The sequence below is a fragment of the Falco rusticolus genome, chromosome 3, assembly GCF_015220075.1.
Source record: "Falco rusticolus isolate bFalRus1 chromosome 3, bFalRus1.pri, whole genome shotgun sequence".
Classification (NCBI taxonomy): Eukaryota; Metazoa; Chordata; class Aves; order Falconiformes; family Falconidae; genus Falco; species Falco rusticolus.
In genome coordinates this window covers 111997407-112019701 of record NC_051189.1, presented here as the reverse complement: position 1 = coordinate 112019701, position 22295 = coordinate 111997407, and the positions used below count along the sequence as shown (strand labels likewise).

The 22295-nt window shown below is 52.2% G+C and overlaps 1 protein-coding gene across 7 annotated transcripts in view; it reads right to left on the bottom strand.

Moving 5' to 3' along the window:
- Positions 1 to 22295, bottom strand: part of CASZ1 (castor zinc finger 1) — a 208169-nt gene that overhangs the window by 52415 nt on the left and 133459 nt on the right. For 2 of the 7 annotated variants that reach the window (XM_037378583.1, XM_037378584.1), the window contains one exon: positions 18615 to 18775. The exons of the other annotated variants lie outside the window; for them this stretch is intronic. In XM_037378583.1, coding sequence (XP_037234480.1) covers positions 18615 to 18633 — 19 coding nt within the window. In that variant the 5' untranslated portion in view covers positions 18634 to 18775. The remainder of the gene's footprint in view (positions 1 to 18614; positions 18776 to 22295) is intronic. 7 annotated transcript variants of the gene reach the window in all.

Here is a 22295-nt window from a genome sequence, read left to right as displayed (position 1 = left end):
TTCCTTCAGAGTGCAGTACCACCTGTTTTTAGGTCCCCAGCTCCATCCCAGGTGTGTTGGCTGCCAAAACCACACCAGCCAGTAACTGCACCAAAGCACCTGCAGCAGGGAGAACAGCTTGCCAAGCCTAACCCTAGGGACAGTGAGGAATTCACTTAATGGGGTTTGCACATAGTCTCAGAGAAGAAAACCAGTATGCACCAGAAAGAACAGTACGGAGGACCGAAGCCCTGGCAAATGCATCTGCTGGAGCGCCAGACTGGTGTGAAGGCAGTCATATGGGAGAAAATCGCTTGTGGGCTGGTTTCACTTGATGGGGCCCCTTTGCCTGCTCACTCACTTGCTCGCTCTTGCACATACAGGAAATTCTGCTCTCACACTTCCCAGCACAATCAGCTAATTAGTGTGGGTTTGTTATTTTAATGTAGTTTATTCATATGTGACAGCTAGTAAAGGAGGGGTAAGAGAAAGTGGGGGGAAAAAGGAAGAAGGTAAGGTCTTAACTTCAAGGTCATGGAGAATCTTGAACTAAATGGTCCCTATCAGAGTCACCTGCATAATTATTGCACCAACAATTAACAAGATTCAATTGCAAATAAAAGCAAAAACCTGACTCTAAAGCAGTAGCATTGTCTCATTTCCCTCTTTATTTATGATGCCTCCAAGAGCCACCCAGGCTAAGAAGGGTTAAAGGTGCTAAGGCCAGAAATGTGCACACAGCCTGGTTCCCTCAGTGCACACTGCCAAGGCAGACCCTGCCCTGTGTCCCAGGGCTCAGGAAGAGCACACAAAAAAACACTTGCCAGACACACACACCACTGGAGTTACTGTGGGCACACTACTGGAGGTCCCTTCAAAATGTGCTCTTGGACTTTATGTTGTGCTGAAAGAGAAGCCCATCAGACCACAAGCAAACAGAAACCATCTCCCAACCCCAAATGGTGAGAATGGGTTTCTCCACTGCACAGGAGTCCCTTGTGGCAGCTCAGCCCACACCCCCCTGTCACCAGCACAGAGGTGCTGCTCCACAGGAGCACCGTGAGATTAATCAGACCCCCTACAATGCGTCCAGAAGCCATCGTGACAGACCCTAATCCCATAACATGACAGCCCAATACAAACAGACTGAAACTTTAGACCTGCTGTCCAACAGCCAGAGAGTGGCTGCTTAGCATAAACTCCTGACAGCTTCAGACACGCTTCCCTGTCAAGGAGTGCAAGAAAAATAACCCCCCAACAAATATACCAGCCCCCCACACAAAGGGAGGCAAAACGTACTCCTGGGCTTTCTAAACACGCACACACCCCCGGCACTAACACCTACGTGCAATCATGCTTTCCTGAAGGGATAGCACACTTTGCCCCTAAACACGTACCTCACCATATAGAAATTATAGCTGTTCAAGAGCTGTATGTATGTGCTGGCATGCTCCATAAATGTAGTCGTACATGCATGGGTTAAAAAGTCCCATCTCCCCCAAATACATTCCTGTACATTTCCCTACGCATTTCCCTTTCACACATTCCCCCAACACACACAGAGTCCTCACGCATACAGATGGGCACAGGCAGACACCCATGAAGCTGCAGAAGTCTCTGTGTGCTGGCACCTTCCCTTCCCACCACATTCCCACTCTATTTAGGGCAGAAAGCGAAGCCCGATCCTGTGCGCAACTGGTACTGCAGAGGGAATCTCAGGAGGCTGCTGTGAGCTCCAACTGGAGCCCGGCCAGGACACCTACAGCTCACGCCTGTATGCTCGGGCGAGGGGCCAGCAGAGCCTCGACGGCTGCAGGTGGTCAGGACGGTGCCTCCCGCGTGGTGTGGTGCCTGCCCAGGGCCGGGGCACTGGGTCAGCACTGAATCACCAGCCCGCTCTCCCAACGCCGCCTGGTGATTCCCAGTCCACGCTGTCACAATACCCCCAGCCCTGCTTAACTGGTGAGATCAGCACCGCTCCCAGCTGGAGATAAACGGGAGGCAGACACGCGGCAGCCCAGATCCCCACTGCCCTCCCCCTTTCTGCAGTGAGGGCAGGTCCCATTATTCTGGTCTGGAGGTGAGCAGCCAAGTGTGTGCACCAGCCAGCAAATGAATATATAAATATTTATTCAAAGGAAGAGAGGAACAGACGTTCCCGAGGCTGCACTTGCTGCGTACGCAGCAACTTCAGGGAGCCTGCAACTTGTCTTTCATTCCTGCTCCTGCCCGGCTTTGCCTCTCTGCCTCCCCAGCTTCTGCCCCCAGCTCCTGCCCTTCCCCTCTGCATCTTTCCTGTCCCTTCTCCTTGTGTTCAGGATTTTTTTCAAGCACAGCAACACTGCTCTTTAACATTTTGAGAATCTTTTCTTAAAGTTTGAGTTAGAAATAAAGCAAGTTCTCAAAATGCACCTTTTCCCTGATCTATAAAACCAATCCTCCCAGAGACCTTCCTGAGGTGGGATTTGCTCTGTAGTACCAGGGCTCTTACACATCTCCACCCATCCCACCTGTGCACGTACAGCTGCACGGAATCAGAAATCTCAGCTGCTTCTGCCAACCTTGCAACCAACTCTCCGCAAGCCCGGACACATAATTTTATCTTTCCGTTGCCTTATTTCCCTTTCTATGGAACGGGAGGGGCGTTACCTCTATCAGCCTTTCTGTTCCCCTCTTTTAGCCTGTCAATTTCTAAAGCAGAAGGGCAACCCTTCTTACAAAGAAACACTGAAGATGGCCATCAGGCCAGAGGGGACCAGAGCATCTGTGCTTCATTCACTGGGGCAGAGGGAGAGGAACTGAGCGGCTGAATGAGGGACCCTTGCATCTGCCCAAGGCCGGGATGCCAGGCCGGGGGATCCCTGAAGCCAGGCAGAGGCTCCTTTCCCCCAGGCCGAGCTCCCCACCCCAAATCACCCTGTGTCTCCATCGCACTGTTTAAAGATTCCAGGCTAAGTAAACATCCCCCTTCATTTTCTTCGTCTAAATAGAAATGTTTTGATTTCACATCAATCTGAGGAAGCTGTTTATAACCTGAGCCTGTCACTCGGACTTTTCATCTCTGCCCAGGACAAACTCTCCCACATGCTCTATTTACACTGAGCACTTCCTCTGAAAACAATGCCACTGGGAGTTTACTCCGCTTGCCCCCTCCCAACACCCTGCGAGGAGACACCGGCTCCCTCCGCTCCGCACCCAGCGCCGTGGCATCGTGAGAGCAAACCTCCCTGTGAAGACAAGGCTTGCTGGACCCAGGCCTGGCAAGGAGGAGGACAAAACGCGCCTTGCCATTTTGCTGCCTTGTCACCGCTTCAGTTGCTGCTTACAAGCCCAGGGTGCTGCCCCCACTGCCCCTCCTTCCCTGGTCCCTCTGTGCTGCCAGTGCCCCACGTGCAGCCTCAGCCGCTCTCCCTCCACACCATCCCGAAGCTGCACGTTCTCACCCATGAACTCCGCGGTGGGGTGCTGCCAAGGTGGGCTCTGTCCCCGCCCAAGGGAGAAGAGGGGCTGCGGGGGGGGCACGTCATGTGTGGGAACAAAGGGCTTTGTGGCACAGACAGAAATAGGGCATCCCAGCCGAGGGGCAAAGAGAAATCCTGGCTTTGTAGGGGAAGGAAAAGAGCCGAAGTCTGGCTTTGGCTTGGGGTCCATGCAGAAGCACATGCTGGTAGTGGGGAGAAAGGGTCCCGGCTGTGAAAAAGGGGCGCATGGAAGCTGGACGAACCAGCTGGCATAGATGGAGGAGAAGGGGCCCTGGCTGTGCGGCAGAAGCTTACTGGTATGGGAAGAGCCAGGGGTGCAGAGGGGACCCTCGCCGGAGGGGGCAGGGGCTGAGGAGGGGTAGGAGACAAGGGGCAGGAGGGCCCGTGCTGCGGGGAGAGGGGTGCTGGCTGGGGAGGGACAGCGCACTGTCACTTCAGAGAGCCCGGTACGTTGAACAGATGGAGCTTTCATATTCCTATTGAAGAGTTTTAAGCCCAGCTGAGCAGCTCCGTTCAAGAGGGAGGTCCCAGTGCCAGCTTTCCAGGAGCTGCAAGCTCTCATTCGATTAATTATTAACAGCATTATTTGGGGCGGGGGGGGGGGGGGGGGAGGGCCAACATGCTGCACAGTCCTTTTCTTTTTTAACCACTGTGGTGCAAGCTCGACTGGAGAGACTCCAGTCTGCCCAGGAGCCCCAACAGGGTGAGCAGCACGGCTTGCTGGGCTAGGGGGGTGAGGGTGCTGCACACCAGAGCCTCTCCACACTTGAGCTGCGGTCCCTAAGATGGAGCCAAACCTTTACAGCAGAAGGCCACTGGGGCACTGGGAACATGCTTCCCTGGAGTAATGCCCTGGCGATGCCCAGCCACACACTGGGAAGAGGCAGAGAAGGCAGCCAAACACTCAGCCCCTTCCAGAAAACATTGCCCCTCCAGCACGAAGACTTGTGTGTTATCCCAGGCAGGGCCAAGGCGAAGGCAGCAACAGCCCAGGCATGGCCACAGTGTGTGCGAGTGGATGTAGTGTGTATATTTTCCCCTCTTCAGTTTATCAATAAAACATTTTATAGCTTTTAGCCCAGGAAATGACCTTGGATTAGTGGATGCTGTCTCTTCTGGCTGACCTTGGGGAGTTCACAAAGGCTCTTTAACAACCTCCTCTGCCCTGCAAGCATGGATCCCGCCTGTGTGTGTCTGTGTGAAGCCGGGGAAAGCCCTCAGTGAGAACGTCGTCGGACCTGACAGGCTCCAGCTCAGCACTGGGCAGGGAGGAGAAGGAGAATCAAAGACGGGGGAGGAGAAACGAAGCGAGCAGCCAGGGCATCCTTACTGAAGCACCGCCAGCTGTACTCCCTGCTTTGCAATAGCCGTGAGGGCGCTCCCCACACAACCCATCTATAAACTGTGGAGGAAAAGCTGGGGACTCTGCTCTGGTCCCCGTGGCCAGCGCTTGTCAGAGTGCAGGCTGCCTGCGTTCAGCACTGCTTGACCTTCTCCTGCCTGCCACACTGGCATCTCCAGCTGCACAAGAGGCCACTTTTCTCCCTATTTCCAGCTCCCAGAGCCTGGTTCAACCCTGGCCCAAATGGGCACAGACCAGCACCGGTTCCCTTCAGCAAGCCTGTCCTGCTTCCCTTTGCTCAACCTTCTCAGCTACAGAGTTAAACTGTAATTTTCTGGTGATAGTGAGGGGCGGTGTACGCACTGGGCTGCGACCAACAGCAGTCATCCTGAAAGAGGGGGGAAGCTGCATCAGCTCTAGAGATGCTGGTGCCCTGCACTGGGGCTGCTGGCCAGCCAGGCTGCTCCTGCTTCCCACCCTGCCACCTGGCTGCTCTGGTGCCACCGCCAGGGTTTCGCCAGAGAACAGCTCGTGAACATGGGGAGCCCCCTCTTTCCCAAATGGGAAACAGCCACAGTATCTCTCAATGATGTGTATTTTCAGTGCAGAAGTGTAATTATGGAGAGAGGGAACAGGACAGGAGAAACCGAGAGAAATTTTCCTCCTCAAGGGAACAGAAACTAAGCCGAGAGGGCTAGTGCTGAGCACTAAGCCAGAGCGAGGTCCCTGCGCACCACAGGGCAAAGCCTGCAAGGGTGCTGCAGCGAACAGCCCACCCCATCAGGCTGTCCCCGTTGCTGCCCTCCCCCGCTAACACAAGCCTCCTTTTCCAGCCACGTCTTCTCCCTGTGTCCCCCTGCAGTCTCCCCTAGTACTGGGCACAGAGGGTCCCCATCCTCTCCTGCAAACACCCCCAGCTCTTCTTGTGTCACATACAGAGCCAGCCCCTCTTGGCATCACAGCCACACAGGCTGTGCCCTGGCACCAAAGTCCTCTCCCCAGAGCACGCTCCCAGCCCCCAGGTGCCCGTTTTCTCCAGTCGCGTCCTCCTGAAGAGCGAGCCCTAAAGTGTTAACGGCGATTGGTGAAATGGCACAGCAGATTGCTACAATAAATAATTTACTGATATTTATAAATATTCAAATCAGCAGGCTTCAGAAATTGAAAGGGGGGGCCTGAGCTGACGGGGAGGAGGGGTGTTTAGGGAGGGGAGGGTGGCTGACATTAATTCCCAGGCTCTCCAAATTCATTTGAGAACTGTTTCTCATTTCCAACAAATATTAAATCTTTTGGTGTCAAGCCTCCAAAATAAATATCAAATAGAAAGTCACCACCCTCTTGGTGGCTGATGCCTTGCCTACCACGATGCTGGGTGCCTGCAGCCCTGTCCCCTCAGACAGCCAGCTGCGGGGGAGCGATGGCAGCCTGCACCGGCCAGGTGCCTGTGCAAGAGCAGCAGCCCACCCAGCCACACCTGTAACGCAGCCCACTGCACCAACAACCATCATCCGAGACAGGAATTCCCATTACTGCCACCTGCAAGTCCTTGCCTTTGTCTTCCAGCGGATTTTCTAAATCCCATTGGGAAGAAAGGGCTGAACGTCGGAGCAATGAAGGTGGAGCCAGGGCTCCTGACGCCTCCCTGGGAACATGGCCTTGCGGCAGAAACGGAGCAGGGGGTCAGGGCTCCTGACTTAAGACTCCTTGCTCTGGAAGGGAATTTGGTTCTAGTGATTTAAGCTGGGGGTTAAAAGCCAGGAATGCTGGCTTCCAGCCTGGTTTCCAATCACGGTGTAACCATCAGTCTCCTCAGCTTTCTGTGCCTTAGTTTCCCCCTGCAGAGGAGGAGGAGGAGAAGAAGGGATGAAGATGACTGCCCACCCAGCGGGATGAACGCAGCCATGTTTACTCTGTGCTTTGAGATCTCTGTATCAGCACTCTGTCACTGTGCTGGATTGTTACTGAGTCTTTTCAACCCCTGAGCATCCTACTGACCCCTTAGATGGCCATGGGAGATGATCCTGTGTCCTCCCCTGGACCACCCCACTGGTAACGTGAGGCTCCGGCATGGGGTGAATTTCCCCTAGATGAGTAATGGCTTTTCTAATGCACGGGCAGGCTGTCAGCTTCCCTACTCCCAGTGTTTTATGGGTTTAACTGAACGGCTCTGAACTCCCTAGTAAGAAATAAAGTTATCCCTCAGCGTCCCTTCTAAACATTTCACTCAGTGCAAACGGTGTTTAAGAAAAATGAGGACATATTTCTTCTTAAGGATGCAGTATCCCCCTTCAGAGGCCTAATTTATGCCATATATCACTGGCCAGGGAGAGAAAGGCAGCACAGACCTCACACTAGGAGTGAGCTGGCCCTAGCACAGCCCAGGCACAGCCTCTTTGCTGCAATGGTGCAATGGGCTGCAACTCAAAGTCCTCCAGAGTCCGCAGAGTCCCCGCTGGAGAGCCGAGCCCGGCTGGCAGGCAGCAGAGCAGGACGGACACCTGCTAATACTCAGCACTGCGCTGCCGCCTCGGCTGCTGCATTGACCCTCTCCCACTGCAGAGACCTGCTCACCTGCACCACCCCAGCCTGCGTGGAACCCGTCTTCAACCCGACCCCAGCTCAGCCCCACTCGGGGCCCTTGTCGCCTGCATGGCTGAACCGTGACAGCCTCCACACTGGCCCCACTCCCTTGCACCGCACCACTCTCCTCTGTGACACTGCCTTCTCACCTGCTGCTGACCTGTTCTGCCGCCGCTCGACCAGCTCTTCACAAGCATTTGGCACAGCTGGTGGGGAAAGTGGTTCAACTGCGAGCAAGGACAGGACTAATCCTTCTTCACAGCTCTTTAGTAACGCACGTCTGAACCTTTTCCTGAGCAGATCTCAAAAATGATCCTAAACGTGCTTTGATCTTGTCTACCCCCAGCCTCCTTACTCTGAGAGCCACTACGGCTCTGCTGCTCACCCCTGAATGCCGAGACAAAGCTCCATTCCTCTGCCCTTCCCTTTGCCACGCTCTGCACTCACGTACCCTGAACCTTCAAAAGACAAGAAACAAGCCCCTTTTTCTGCACACAAGTAACACAGGGAACTTCCAGAATTAACGAAAGGAGCAGAGTGGAAAGAAGAGGGGGAAAAGGGAGTAACAGGAGTCAAAACTCTGGTTCTGCTCCCTGCTCTGTTACTGACCTGCTCCTTCTCTTTGGGCAAACAGCATCAGGCAGGCTGCCCTTCTGTCCTTTACCTGCTGGGTCTCTTCAGATAGTCAGCCATCTGGGCAAAGATTTCTTGCCTAGCTTAGCAGGCCCAGTATCTCGCTTGCAATGTTAGGTGCTACTGCAGTTCAACAGCAGAGGAAAAGCACTGATTCAGGGTAGTCTGAAGCTCAGAAGTCCCTTGAGTCATGCAGCCAACTTTCTAGTTCATCTGCCAATGCAGGATCTTTGATAAGACATTTCAACAGTTTCCTCTTCTTGGTCCCACAAAAACCTGCTCTCAGAGCTCTCAGAGCAGGGTCTCGCTGCTCCCCAGGCTGAGAGGGGCTGCTCCCTCAGAGCCTTCTGTCTTCAGAGTCTTTCTTTCAGATAACATAAAGCCAAGAGGATCAGCTTTTCTGATCCAGTTTCTCCTTCTTGCCTTATTTATTTATTTATTATTAATTTTTCAGTCCAGTTAAAAGGTTTACTATCCAGATGAGCCTAAGTGGCCTCACTCAGCCTAAGTAACTCTATAAATCAACCAGAACTGCTAACATCTATATCACAATCCTGCCATCAATCTCCCCACAGGTTGTGAAGAAAACCAAGAGGAAAGACGCAAAAGGGAGGGTGAAGAGTAATAGCTTATCACCACCAGGTCCCTGCAGGCTAGCTGTGGCCCTTGGAAAACTCCCTATGAAGCCAGACACGTTGCCAGGGCAACTAAATGCAAACACGGTGCCAAACTTCACCTCTCTGTAGATGCACTGGGTGCTGTGCCAGGAGGACATGGTGGATGCAGAGAGAGGGAGAGAAGGGCTGGTGGAGAGCAAAAAGGTCTGGGAAAGCCTCTGGAGCAGGGCCCGCCAGCCCATGCGGGAGCCAGCTCCCCAGGAATGAGGCAGAGGCCAAGGTGTGAGCCTCTCCAAAACGCTGCCCAGACCCCGCTGATGGGGCAGGGGGTGCGGTGAGACATCGAGGTGGCAGAGAGGGAACCAGACTTAGCTGTGAGTACCTGATGCTGGGGGAATAAAAAGGACCTGGGAGAGACAACTGGTCTCTTAAAGGACGCAGATGAGGAAGGGAATTGCTCAAAGTTTCATCAGTCCCTCTTGGTGACTGTCTTTAATGAGTTACTTCACAGAGAATCCAAACACAATGTGACCCGAGTCAGTGGAGAGCAGCTCCGGCTTCAGGCTGGCCTCAAGAGTCATCCCTAATCAAGGGCAGGGGTTAAGTGAGCCACCTCCTACAAAGGGTCCCTCCAAACCCTGTTGGTAGTTGGTAGGCAGTTTAAGAGCAATTTGCAATCCCTTTCAGCACTATTAAGCTCAGACCCAACAAAGAATGCAGACCCCTAATTAATTGCAGTGGGAAGTCAGGAGCTAAATGGGAGTTGGGAGCCTGAATGCTTGATGCATCACTAAGAAACACAGTGCCAGAAAAAGTTCATTATTGTGGTCTTTCAAGGTCCTGCAAAGTAAATCAGTGTGTTAGCCCGCAAATGTAAGTGAGACCTCAGCAAGAGCTGTATGACAGAGAGCAAACCAAAGCATCTTAGCTGTCCAGCTTGTGTTAATGTCCTCCCCACAGCCCCGCTGCCTGAGCTGTGTGTGCGCAGGCGAAAGTGCTCTGGGCTTGGTATGCAAAGGGGGCACTCAGGTCCCTTAGAGGTTTCTGTAATCCCCAAGTGGGGCCGGGAGTCTTTTGTGAACCCACAAAGCAGGCACCCATCAGATGCAGCACCGGGAGTTCAGGGCTCTCTAATCCCCGGAGATGCCTGTCACCTGCCCTTACTGTGCAATGTGGTTAGGAGAAATGCTTGTCCGTCCTGTTTGTGTGGCAAAGGCTCAGTCTGGCCAGAGGAGAGCTGAGCTCTGGCATGAAAGCAGCGGGTCATCCCCGAGCCTGTTAACTCAGCAGTCCTGTCAGAGCTGGGAGAGGAACCCCACTGGTCGGGCTGTGCGGGCACTCACCCCACGCTACCCAGTGCTCACACCAACACTAATTCTCCATCTTGCCTTTTGCTGCTCTTTCTTCTGGTCATTAGAGCTCATCTTCTTATCTCTCCTGTCCTTGTGAGCCCATCCATGCGCTAGTGCTATCACTAATTACAAACACCCATCAGTGGGAACACACACGTGTATAGAAACGTGGCCATGCAGGTGCACTATCACATGCAGGGGCACGCATGACCCAGCACACAAACACACGCAACTGCATGCCCGTGCATGTGCTCATGAAACAGTATGCACACAGAACACATGCTAATGCATGCAAACGTCAATGTACCTGTGACCGTACAAGTGTTACACCCGCACTCTGCAATACAGACAGATATATAGCATATGCACCTCCCCAGAGGCGCACACCCGCATGCACCGAGCTCTGCTCAGCCCTGCACACGCGGAGAGCACCCACATACATACAGCCCACTAGCAGCCACACATGCAGACGCACACAGGCAGCCACCCGTGTGAGCGCAGAGCACCCTGCACGCACACACACACACACACACACACACACTCGCATGCACGCTTTCAGCACAAGCCCACATGCCTAGTTTATTCTGCAGCTTGGAGTGAGAAGACAGTGGGCTCCCAGCCGGACCCTGCAGACAGACTTGGCAGCAGGGACAGCCACACTCCCCATCCCACCACAGAGCCCCTCTTTACCCCCAGCCCGTCTGCACCTCACACCTTAAGGCAAAAAGAGCATCGGTGAGTGTCTCATTGGAGCTGGCGTCCCAGCGGAGTGTTTGTGCCGGGCAGGGGATCTCTCCCTCTCCCTCTCTCTCTCTCTCGCTTCCACTCGCATCTTTTCATGAACTCTATTTCTCTTTCCTTTCTGAAAACAACTGAGCTGTAAATACTGTTTAACCTTCTTCCCCCCTTCCCCCCTCCCCTCCGCACTATAAAAACACAAATATGCCATAACTCAGCTGGCTCAGCCGCCGCGCCTCCAACATGCCCTGCTCCAGGCCTCTCAGGAAGGTCATAACAAACGACTTTCCGATTCAGTGCTCCTGAAATAATTTTGTGTATTAAAACCTGAATCTGCACTTTCTGGACCGAAAGCCTCTCTTAATTATGGCAAGCGTCCTTGGGATGGACAGTGATCCTTCACTACAGCACCGCTAACCAACCGGAGAGGCAGCCGGCTCCGGCTCCCCACCACCACCTCCTCCCGCTGCCCCCTCCCACCACCACCCAACCCACGGCCCCCCTTGCTCCCTCGCCCCCCCGCCTTCCCTTTGCCCAATCTGTTTTCAAAGTGTGTCTGTCCTTTATTAAATTGTTTTCTTTTCCACATTATCAGTTGCCATGGAGACCTCATCTCTCGGATTATTTGAATTTCATTATATCTATTGATTTGGGAGCATTTCATCTTTTTTATTGTTTTTCTGTCAATTTTCAAAACGAATAACCATCTAATTTGCGTCAGTGCTGATTATGTTTGTCCCTCAATAGAGGTCGGCAGCTGCGTCGGGGAAACAAATCAATGGGAAACCATCATAAACCTCCCCAGTACAATCTCCAGGATATGTGGGTGACATTCCACGCCTGCGAGAAACACTCATCATATCCAAACTTCTTTCTTTCTTTTCTTTTCTTTTCTCCCCTCTTTTTTTTTTTTTTTATTTCCCCTTCGCAGCCAGCTCCGCTGGCCAGTGGCGGGTCACATTTAAAATCATATTTATTTTACACACATATGTGTGTAATTTTGGATGCATCACATTTTCAGACAGGGAGGGGACAAGGGTGAGAACAGGGGGAAGGAATTTTTTTGTAGGAAAGAAGGGAAGAAAAGGATGACAAGGGAAAGAAAAAGAGGAAAAGTGGATCGGGACTGCAAATTGCTTACTATGTTTTTTTTTTAAATAATTTATGCAATTTTAAGCATTTATGTATAAATTTTTTAATAAGCCACCCTGGAGCAAAATAGCCATTAACATCCCGACGTCCTTCTGTCCAATGGGCTCGTGTGCAGGATCAATTTCCGAGAGTACTTTCCTTTTTTTTATGACATGATAAAATGCTTTTAAAGCAACTTACACAAATATGGAAATTTTTTTCCCCTCCTCTTTTTTTTTTTTTTTTTTTTTTTTTTTTTTTTTTTTTATAACAGCCTCCACTTATTCACCAGGGAGAGCGAGCAAGCGAGCGAGCGTGTGTGTGTGCTGGGGAGGGCAGTTGGCAGAAGGATAGACCCAGCCCTAACTGGAACGGACCTGCCTGTCCTTCTAACAAGGGCATAAACTTTCATTAGCGATGCACACAGTCAAAGGCAATTTAGGGAAACGCGCTGTACAGAAAAGGAAAACCTCAGCGTTTTTTATACAGTGGCTCCTTGGCTCCGTCCAGGGGGCTCTATCCTTGAGCTCAGCTTGCGCTCTCCAACCAAAGTGACCCCACCGGCCACGGGGGAGGCAGGAGCAGGGGCCGGGGGGGGGCAGAGCCTGGGGCTGCTCTTGGGGACGCGGGCGCCCAGCAGTGCCAGCCTCGGCCCCTCGCCTCGCCCCGCCAGCAGCCTGCATGCCCTGCAGCTGGTCTAGAGCAGCCAGTCAATATTAATGTCTTGCTGGAACCCACCGGTCCTACAAGAGGCCCAGAGGTATCTGTTGCTCTGCCCTCCATGAAGCTTTGCCCCTCCGATGGGCTAGTCCCCCCCAGAGGTCGCCATGTGGGGCTTCCACACTGACAAGTGCTTGCAGCCGCTCAATGCCCCTTTGGGGCATTAGTTACAAGCTGGCTCTGCCCAGACCAGACAGATGTGTCGCTGCTGCTCCTGTTTCCACAGGGTATATAGGCTAGTTATTTTTGCAGCTGGGACATGTTCAACCTCATAGAGGAACCTGAAAAATGCCATTCCTAAAGGGACGGCTCCTGCCACTGGCCCCATGAGTAGGCACAGGAGGGACGTGACCACACGGTTGGTGTGAGAGCAGGTCAACACGAGGGGCTCGGCAGGGTCTGAAAGTCATGACCATATCTTGGAAATGAAATAAAACTATTTCTCCAGCTAGCAGTTCCCTTAGCCCTCTGTCTTTGAGGTTGAAGCTTATGCACCCTGAGCCAGATATACATTATACATGCCCAAGCGTGGGAAGTCCCTGTGCATGTTCCTATTATGTGCTTCAACATGAAGCCCTGACGCTGGTTTTTCTACAAGAGCACGTTCCTTTACCTTTTTGTATGACACACTTCCAGAGATAACACAGACCTGTGAATTTAATCTTACTGACAGCAGGCTTGCATGTTAGTGGTACCTTACACAGACGTCGCATGCTCCCGACTGCGTGCAGCCCCGGTGCGGGCTCACCCCCGCCACACAGGGCTGGGCACACACCTGCCCCATCTGCAACCTCTGTGGGTGTTTGAACTAAAGCAGAAGTAAGAAAAAAAAATATTCAAGGGGCAGCCAGTGCTCAGCTGGAAAAACACAAAGTGCCGAGAACAGCAAACCCAATCAATAACAATCACAACCCCAGCAGCGGGCGAGGAAAGCGTGAACCGTTTTGGCCTGCTCCCTGCACGCTCACCCACTTGGGAAAACAGTCCCCCGGAGGCCCATGATTTCATCCTCTCCCACTCCACCCTACATTCGCCCTCACCAAAAAGCTTTAGGGGGGTGCAAGTCCCCCAGGCTCCTGTTTTGATCAGAAACTCTGCAGAGAGGACAGAGGGTCTCTGCACAGAGGAACAGGAGTCCTGGCAGTGCGCTGGTGCCCGAGGAAGGTTCTCGATGCTATGAAAGGCTCCTCTTCCAGCAGTGCTCCTTACACCACACATCCTCCTAACCTCCCCTCCAAAGTTTTGCCCTTTGTGTCCCCCTTCCCTTCCCAGCTGCCCTAGTGTGCTGTTACTCTCCCCTTTTCTTCCCCCAAGTTCCCAACACCATCCCAGCTTCCTCCTCCTCAACATCTGCCAAGCCTCTGCTCCAGCCCGTACCCCGACTCCCCTCACACCTCTCCTCCCTCAGTCCCTCGGGCCCACCACCCACGCTGGCAGTGAAAGCTGGACTGCCCGGGGACCAGCACCCCAGGGACCAGCCTGGGGACAGGGAAACACGAAACCTGCGCAGGGATAAGGTGGGAGCGCTCCCTTCTCCCGGCCTTGCGTCACTCCACATTCAAACTGTACAGATTTTGGGGATTTCGCTGTAGCAGCAGAGAGGTCAGCATGAGTTGAAGGTTTTCAGATCATATATATCACTCTATATGGTCTTGTCTATAGTGAGTGCTAAATATAGACAAGGCAAGCCAAACCTGGAGGTGACTTCAGTGCTGTGATGCAGGGACATCAGCCGCTGCACGGGCATCCTCTGCTACCTCAGAGCAATACAGATGTCAACAGTCACAATCTAAAATCGAGGATGTCTGCAAACCCTCTACCCTCCCACTGCTGAGAGTATGAGCCAGGTTCTCTCTCCCCCTTTCCCTCACTCAGCATCCACGATGGTTCCTTCTTCTGAGTGGTGACCAGTCAAAATCAGGCAACATTTTCTAGCTTCAAGGTCCATTTTTCCATGGGATGTTGGACCCTCTTACCTATGGCATGCCAGCATCTGTTTCAGCATAGCTACTTAAAAACTTAACAGTGGAAGAAGCTCTGAATAGAAGGGGAAAGTCTCTTGTGTGGGTCAGAATAATTAGACTGAGCTCAAATTGGCTTTAGGCATCTGCTGCTGCCTCTGAGCAAAATCAAGCCATGCTGCTTCCATCAGCATCTCTTTGCTGTTAGCCTTACCCCGCAGAACAGAGGGGACGACATATTGCCTTGTATAGGGCATCTCTGGGAACAAGACTTGCTTCAACAGAAGCCATAAAGCCTCCTTATCCAGCTATCATTAAAGCCAAGAGAAAAGAGGCCAGACAGAGAGATTGAGATGAGCCATTTCCCCAACAAACTTGCTTCCCTTTTTCATTCGCTCTGTTCTTTTTTTTCCCCCTTTAACTGTCATTAAAATAACAAGTTTCTGTTACAGTCTAAACATTCCCACATTGTATAAAGGGTTATGTTACACTAGAGTCACTGCCGGGCCCAGTGTTTGCACAGAAACCTCACTGCAGGTCCCCCCTCCTGACGAAGTGACTTATTAAAGTTTAAACAGTAATTAACAGAACAATAAAAATAAAGGGATGTTTGGGGAGTCGTAGTGCACACAGGGTTTTTGGCAGTGCCAGCACTTTTCAGTGCCCTGCGCTGGCAGAAAAAACGGCTGCAAAACCAGTGGGAGAGAGCAAGCGCTCGAAGCCAGGAAGGGGCCGCGGCGAGGCCGAGGTGCGATCCCAGCCCACACGAGGGTTGCGGAGAGCAGCAGGCTGCAGGACACGAGGGAAGGGTATGGGAGGACTGGAGGAAGGATGCTGAAAGGTCACTTGGCAGGAGGCTGAGTCAGATCCAGCGCTCACTACCAGCCCTGCGCTCAGTCTGCGCGAGTATGTACCAGCAGCACTGAAAGCCTCCACTGCCTGTTCTCCAGTTCTGCTGAGATGGCTTGGACAAGCCCCCAAGATCTGAGTTTGGGGGATTGCGTCTCTGAAACCAGACCTGGGCTTTGGGGAAGTAGCTCCTTTACAAGGGAGTGACAGGGAGGAAACGACGACCACAGAGCAACCCCCTGAGAAAACCTTGCAACAGGGACAGCTTCTACAAGAGACCTCAAGAGCAGCCCCCTTGCTTGGGAGCTTCAAAACCAGACAGGAGAAAACATCTTGTAGGCACTGGTCCTGCCCTGGCCCTGTGCAGGTGTGGGGAGCTCTGAGCTGCAGATCCAACATGTTAGTAACTCTGGGGTCATCCTGCCCTGAAACGCAGTCAGCCAGGAGCACGGGGCCAAACACTAAAGCCTAACTCGCTGTGCAGGACCACAACCCTGTCCCCCCACCAGAGCAGAACCTTTCCAGTCTATGTGAAACTGGCTAATCAGGGCTCCCTTTTTAGGAGCAAAACTGCTTTTTCTCTGTTTTGTTCCCACCCCAGTTGCCTGCCTTGCCCAGGATGAGCTCTAGAGCATGTGGGTAGAGTTTAAGCTTAGGTTGTCAGCCCTCCCTGTTACCCAACATGCAGCGATGCAGAAAGATCTCACTTCAAGATATTTTTGGTGCCTATTGTAACAATTCTCAAATGTTTGCCTCAGTAGCTCACAGTGCTAGTTGGCTCTAGCCCTGATGTGTGACTCAGTACACATAGCATTGTGCAGTCCCATGTTTGCTAAATCTCTTCCAGTACAACTGCTCAGTTTGCAAATAAAAAGACAGCTCCGTAAGGGTGTATCTCCTGTGCAGCGTGAACTCCAGGAGCGCTGCCTTGAGCCCTCTCCCACACAGCCTCTGGGCTGGCCAGCCCAGCTGGGGAGCAGTGTGGCTCTCACCAGGGCTGGGGAGCAGCCCCACTGCTGCAAGGATGCATGAGGAGACCCTCCAGCACCAAAGACACATTTCAAGCTCCTCAAAGTCAACAGTTCTCATTCTGCCTCCAGCAGCTCAGTGGTATCCAGCTCAGCACTATCACTTACTGACAAATATCCACCAACATGCAAAAAGACACAAACATTGACAAGGGATTGGGACTACTTTGCTGCTCCTGCACTGCCCTCCCACCACAAACACCGTCGGGTCCCTGTGGGGACGCACAGGCACGCTTGCTGAGCAACCCATTTCTCAGCCTTTGCTCTCTCTTCCACCAGGGCTGGGAGAAGAAGTCACCTCCAGCCACCATGGACCAGGGGGATTTGTGGGCACTGAAACCGCAGAGCAGTGGTGGGTTGAGGGTCCCTGCTGACACTGCAGCTGCTAGCAGCTCGTGCCCAGGATGGGCAATCACTGCCTTTGAGTTGTTAACCCTCAGCATCATGCAGAACTTCTCCCTCCCAAAGACAACTGTGATGGATCCACTGGCTTTCCTGAGCGCAGACTGGCCCTACAGGAACATTTTCAAGTCCTCTGTAGTCTGAAGTAAATAGCAAGGATGGTCATGATTTACTCCATGGTCTGGGAAAGGAGAAAGCTCAACTCCCAAGAACGGAAGGAAAGCACTAAAAATATGACTTCCCAGGCAATTACCAATGGTGATTTTTAATAAGCTGTTTTCTAGGGGAGTGAGGGACATGGCAGAATCTGATGTTATGAATCTGAACTGTGATATGGTCTAGTGGTGGACTCGGCAGTGCTGGGCTTACGGTTGGACTCTATGATCTTAAACGTCTTCTCCAACCTAAGCGATTCTATGCATTCAGTGTAGGTTTCAAAGGTGCTGGTTTAATAAGCTGTGAGGCGAGCCTGCACTAGCAGCAACAGCCCTGCAAACGAGTGCCAGAGCAAGGGGCTGGCATATCAGGGTTCAGAATTAATGAAACCAAGACCTTGGCAACCTCAGTGGTTTTACTGCATTCTGGTGTAAATTGATAAACTCGCATGGTGCCCCAGGATGGCATGAGATCGAAAGAAGGGGGAAGGGAGAGGCTGAGTGGGAGACATACTGACACCCTTTTCCCTTACACCTGTGTTTTAACTGGGCCCCAGCAGATGAGCTGGAAGTGTGACATACAGCTTTCCATGCCTCCCCCACTGCCTTATGCCCCACTCAGCATCCCACTTCACTGCTGGGGATGTCTTCCCAAAAGCCTGTCCTGAATCCTCATGAGGTCCTTGGGTCCCGCTGCCAGGGAGGCATTTGGGATGACAGATATATCATCAAACACAGTCTTGTTTGGCCAGCAACACTATGCCCTTTTATCCCCAAACCTTCTATTGCAGCAGTTTTGTTTTCTCGGTGGCTTTTCTGCCTCCACAGGAAATTAAGAGTAACCGGCTTGTTCGGACTTGCCCTTGGAGACAGTTTTTACAGAAAGCCCCCGAATCCATCACAAGTCAGGCAAGGCAACCTCTGCCTGAAACCCCCGATCAGCTGAGTCGCTGGCTCTGCCTTTTTCTTCCCTTCACTGCCCCAAGCCAGCTGGATGCACAGAACAGCAGCCAGGATTCAGTGCTGGAGCAAGATGCTGTGTGAGATTCAGCAGCTCCACAGCCTGAAGTGTCTCCCCAGGAAAGGCAGATACAGGTGTCTCTGCCATGTCTCACTCCTGGGGATCCCTTTGCACATTCCTGTGGCTTCTCTGAACTGATGGGAGCTGAGCTGCCAGTCTGCTTTCTGAAGGACTCTCCTGCCCCACAGACCGAGGATGAGTGGCTCATCTCCAGTCCTGAGCACAAGCAAGCAAAATCAATGTGTCACATATCTCTGACACTCTCAGACCAGCGCTGAGGCTCTCCTCTTCCAGACCTGCTAGGCTTGATCCCTCTCTGACTGCTCTTATGCTAACATCACTCTGCTAAGCTCAGAAGAATTATTTTCCCAGCTGACACCACGCCGGTGACCAGAGGACTGAGCTTATGCCCTCCCACTGCCACTCACGCCAAACTGAGAGAAAAAAGACACACCACCCAAATCTGAACATTTCATCCCATTCACCCAACCACAGGATGTTTTCTAGCTCCTGGATCTCCAGACCCATCTGCAGTGAGAGCGGCAGTGCTTGAGAGGGGAGGTGTGCTGAACAGGTACAAGCAGGTACAAATAGAACAGAAGGTGCCCCCAGGTTAGCACTCACATGCATTTTCCTCGGCCATGTCTGAGGAGACTTGGAGTCAGAACAGAGCACAGCTTTGCATGGGGGTCTCAAACATTTTCACAATGCAGAATGACTGTCCTGTGCACTTCCTTTTCCAACACCGTCGTTCAGGATGCCTCTACAGCAATGCCAGTAACTGCCTGTAGGGAATGTTATGTTAGAAAATTATCTAATGCACTCTTAATCATTTGGTCTTGCAATCTACAGAAGGAAACAGGAGCAGCCAGCTCCTACCCATCCTATCCAGCATCCTGTCCAGCATGGCCCTTCTTCCAGACACCCCTGACTAGATACCATTATCAGTGGTAGCCTGGTCCACATCCCAGAACTCAAGCTCTCTTTTGGTTAACAGGCCATGAAATTATTTAGACTATTCTTGATATTAAAATTCTGTTATGTTTGTAATTAACACAGAAAATCAGCAGTGCCACATCCTGCAACTCCCGTATTTTGCCGAATACAGAGGAGACTGAGCGCTCAGAAGGACTTAAGTCTTCACCTAACTATGCTTCTGGTAGGTTTATGGAAAACCAACACTTCACAGCAGACCTGTCCCACAAGGAAAGGGTTTGATAGTGCCAGAGATTTTAATCCCCATATATTTGAAATACGATATGGGAACCAGCACTCTAAAATCAGGTCTTACCCCCTTTTTTTGGAAAGGACTTTGAAACAAAAGAAAAAAATCTGCCAGCACGCTAAGCGTTCAGTGCTATCTTCAATCAGGGAAGCCTAATTATACCCATTATACTGATGAGGAAGCACTGGCACAAAGCTATGCATTCGCATGGCTACAGATACAAAGTGAATCAGTGGCAAAGCTGGAATTAAACCAGGGAATCATGGTGATGAGCTCATCACCCACCTCAGCATAGCCACACACAGCCGGTCATGGACTAGACCATGTCCTACCCATGTCCAGCAGGTTACAGAGCTGGCGAGGTGCCCTCCACACATCTACTTAACAAACTGAAAGTTTCAGTTCTAGTGCTGAGATGGCTCCGGATGCTCTGGGACACTCAGGGGACTGGTCACATAAACTGGCCCACAAACCAGTCACTCAGCTCACTGTATCAGCGACAGACTGGCGGGCTGCAGCCACCCAACAGCCAGAGCACCAGGTCTGAGCCACCACTATACCCCGCAACCACACAGGCCGTGGCAGGGATGAATCATCCGCTCCTCCTCCTGAAGCAGCTTAATCAACTTCCCTGCATGTGGATCCTTGCAGCAAGGTCCAGCCTCATCTGCCTACGTATTAATGATCCCCTAGCATGTAAAGCCCAGAGATTTTCCTTGGCACCAGGGGCCAGCACTTGCCCTGCACTCTCCCTGCCAGGTGCTGGGTGCTTGGGTCTAAGAAAGGCTGCAGAATCCCTTGGGATTGAGAGTCATTACATAAACAATACAATAGGATCACGGGCTGTAATTGTAAAAGCGCCTGAGGTCTTGGCACTGAAGTCTGCCTCAGCGAAGGCCGCTAAATGGGAGACCCAAACAAAACAAACAAAAGCCCCAACTCTGTCAGCACTTAATGAACAATAATAAATAATAAATAATAACCCTAAGAGCCAACCTAGCAAGACAGATGTGAGGCACCAGGGCAGCTCTGAGGAACACTGGCCCTATAGCAGATGTCCTCCCTCCCCAGTTTCCAGTACACTGAGCTCAGGTCTCCAGGTACCTGCAGGATTAGGTCCAAAGGGGGGAACCTGGATCTCTGTCAAGAGCACTCACCCCCCAGTAAGACGTATGAGAGCTGCAGCCTTCATATGTCCCCGGATCAGGACTGTCACCTGCTAAGTGAGCACATGTATACCAAGTCATGCCTAGCTCTTTCTTACTGCAGGATCTCTCTTTAAGTGCTAAAGGCAAAAACAAGCAGATGGTGCTGAGCAAGGGAATCCAGATAGGTGCAAGTCTGGAGAAGACTCTCCCCAGCATCGTTATAGTCTTGACTCAGAGTCCCCCACCTGTTCCATGCAAGCTGAGCTGCCGGCAGGACATAGGGAGACCTGCTTGGCAGGGACATGGGCTGAAACAAAGGGCCTAATTTAAGTATTTTTGTAACTCAGTACTTGTGACAGTGGGTTTAGCAGTTGCCAGCCATCTGGAATAAAGAATTACAGCCACCTCCCCTAATCCTATATTGCCTAAACCCTAAAGCTGGTTATGGTGCAAGGATGAGGCGGCAGGTTGGGAGGAGGCAGGGATGGGAAGGTGGGGGTGGAGAAGGGACCACAGGAAAATTCTCAAACATTTTTATTTTTTTTTCCTGCGAGGTGCTGGGTGGTCCCAGATGTGTCAGAAGTATTTTTGCTAGGAATCAAGAGAAGACAGAATGAAAAAAAGTGGGAAGAAGGGAGACAAGGAGTCCTCCACGACCACACAGTCGCATACACCACACACACACACGCTCTCACACACGCACACAGAGGCTTACTGGTCCGCGCAGGGCTGTCAGGTAAATTAGATCTGAAAGCTGACAATTTCTGACCATATTTCCTTGATTATTTCAAACAAATGCACACCAGCCGCTGTAAGGAGATTAAAGTGACATAAACGTCCCGAGTGGGAGGAGGGAGGGCAGAGAATTCAGGTCACCCCCATCCGTCCCCCATTTGACAGCCGCTATATCGCTATCCAATCCAATAAAAAAATCCCCCCCTTTTGCTTTAATTAATTTTACAGCTAGCTTGCTTAATTACTTTCAATCAAAATCCTCCTGCCATCGCAAAATTAGAGATGGTTGAGCTCCATTAGCCTAAATTCTTCATTTCCATATAGAAAGAGGCTCCCTTGGCAAAGCCAAGAGGGCTCCCTCCCGTTCAAGCTGCCATCGGACAGATGCCTGTCCCTCTGTCTGTCCCCAGTTCCTTGGGAGAAGCAGGGGGGAGAAGGATACAGTCCTGCCACCATCCCCCTTCACACAGCATCTCCTTGAGAGCCCCAGACACGGGAGGCCTCTCTGCTCACAGCAAGGACCACCAGAGGCGAGCAGGAGAGCCTGCCCTCGTGGCCTTCCTACGGCCGCGCTGCAACGAGCATTTCCACGGCTGCATGGGGCAGCTGGCCTCCCTTCTGCTGCGGCTGCCAGCACCGGGGAACCGGGGACGGGACCTCTCCCACTGGGGCTGGGCCGAGCGCTGCTGCTGTCGTCCCACACAGGCACGCAGGCATCACTAACTCGAGCTGTCTCTGCCGGACACATGGAAAGGATATCGAGGGGGCACAGGGGCAGATCGTTTTACATCTGCCTGCTGTGGGGTTTGGTACCTTCCTTCAGAGCATTTGGCACTAGCCACTGTCAGAAACGTGACACTGTGGACCACAGAGCTGCAACGTTCCTGTAGCTCCTGTAGGCATCGTTAGCACCTCTCTCCAAACACAAATCATGAACTGTCCCATTCTGGGCTGATCTGAGAGCAGTCCCAACCGGTCTCATGTCCATGAAACCTCCTCAGAAGCGCAGGGAGTGGCAGCAATAAAGCCATACAGAACTGGAAAGGAGACAAGAACCTCAAGCAGGTGGAGAGGACGGGTGCGGGAGGAACACCTGGCAGGAGCTGGGCACGCTGGGAGCAGAGGAGGAGAACAAGCTCCTCTCAAAGGGCTGTGGGAACGGGAAAGAATTACCCTGACCGCTCCAGTGGATCACGC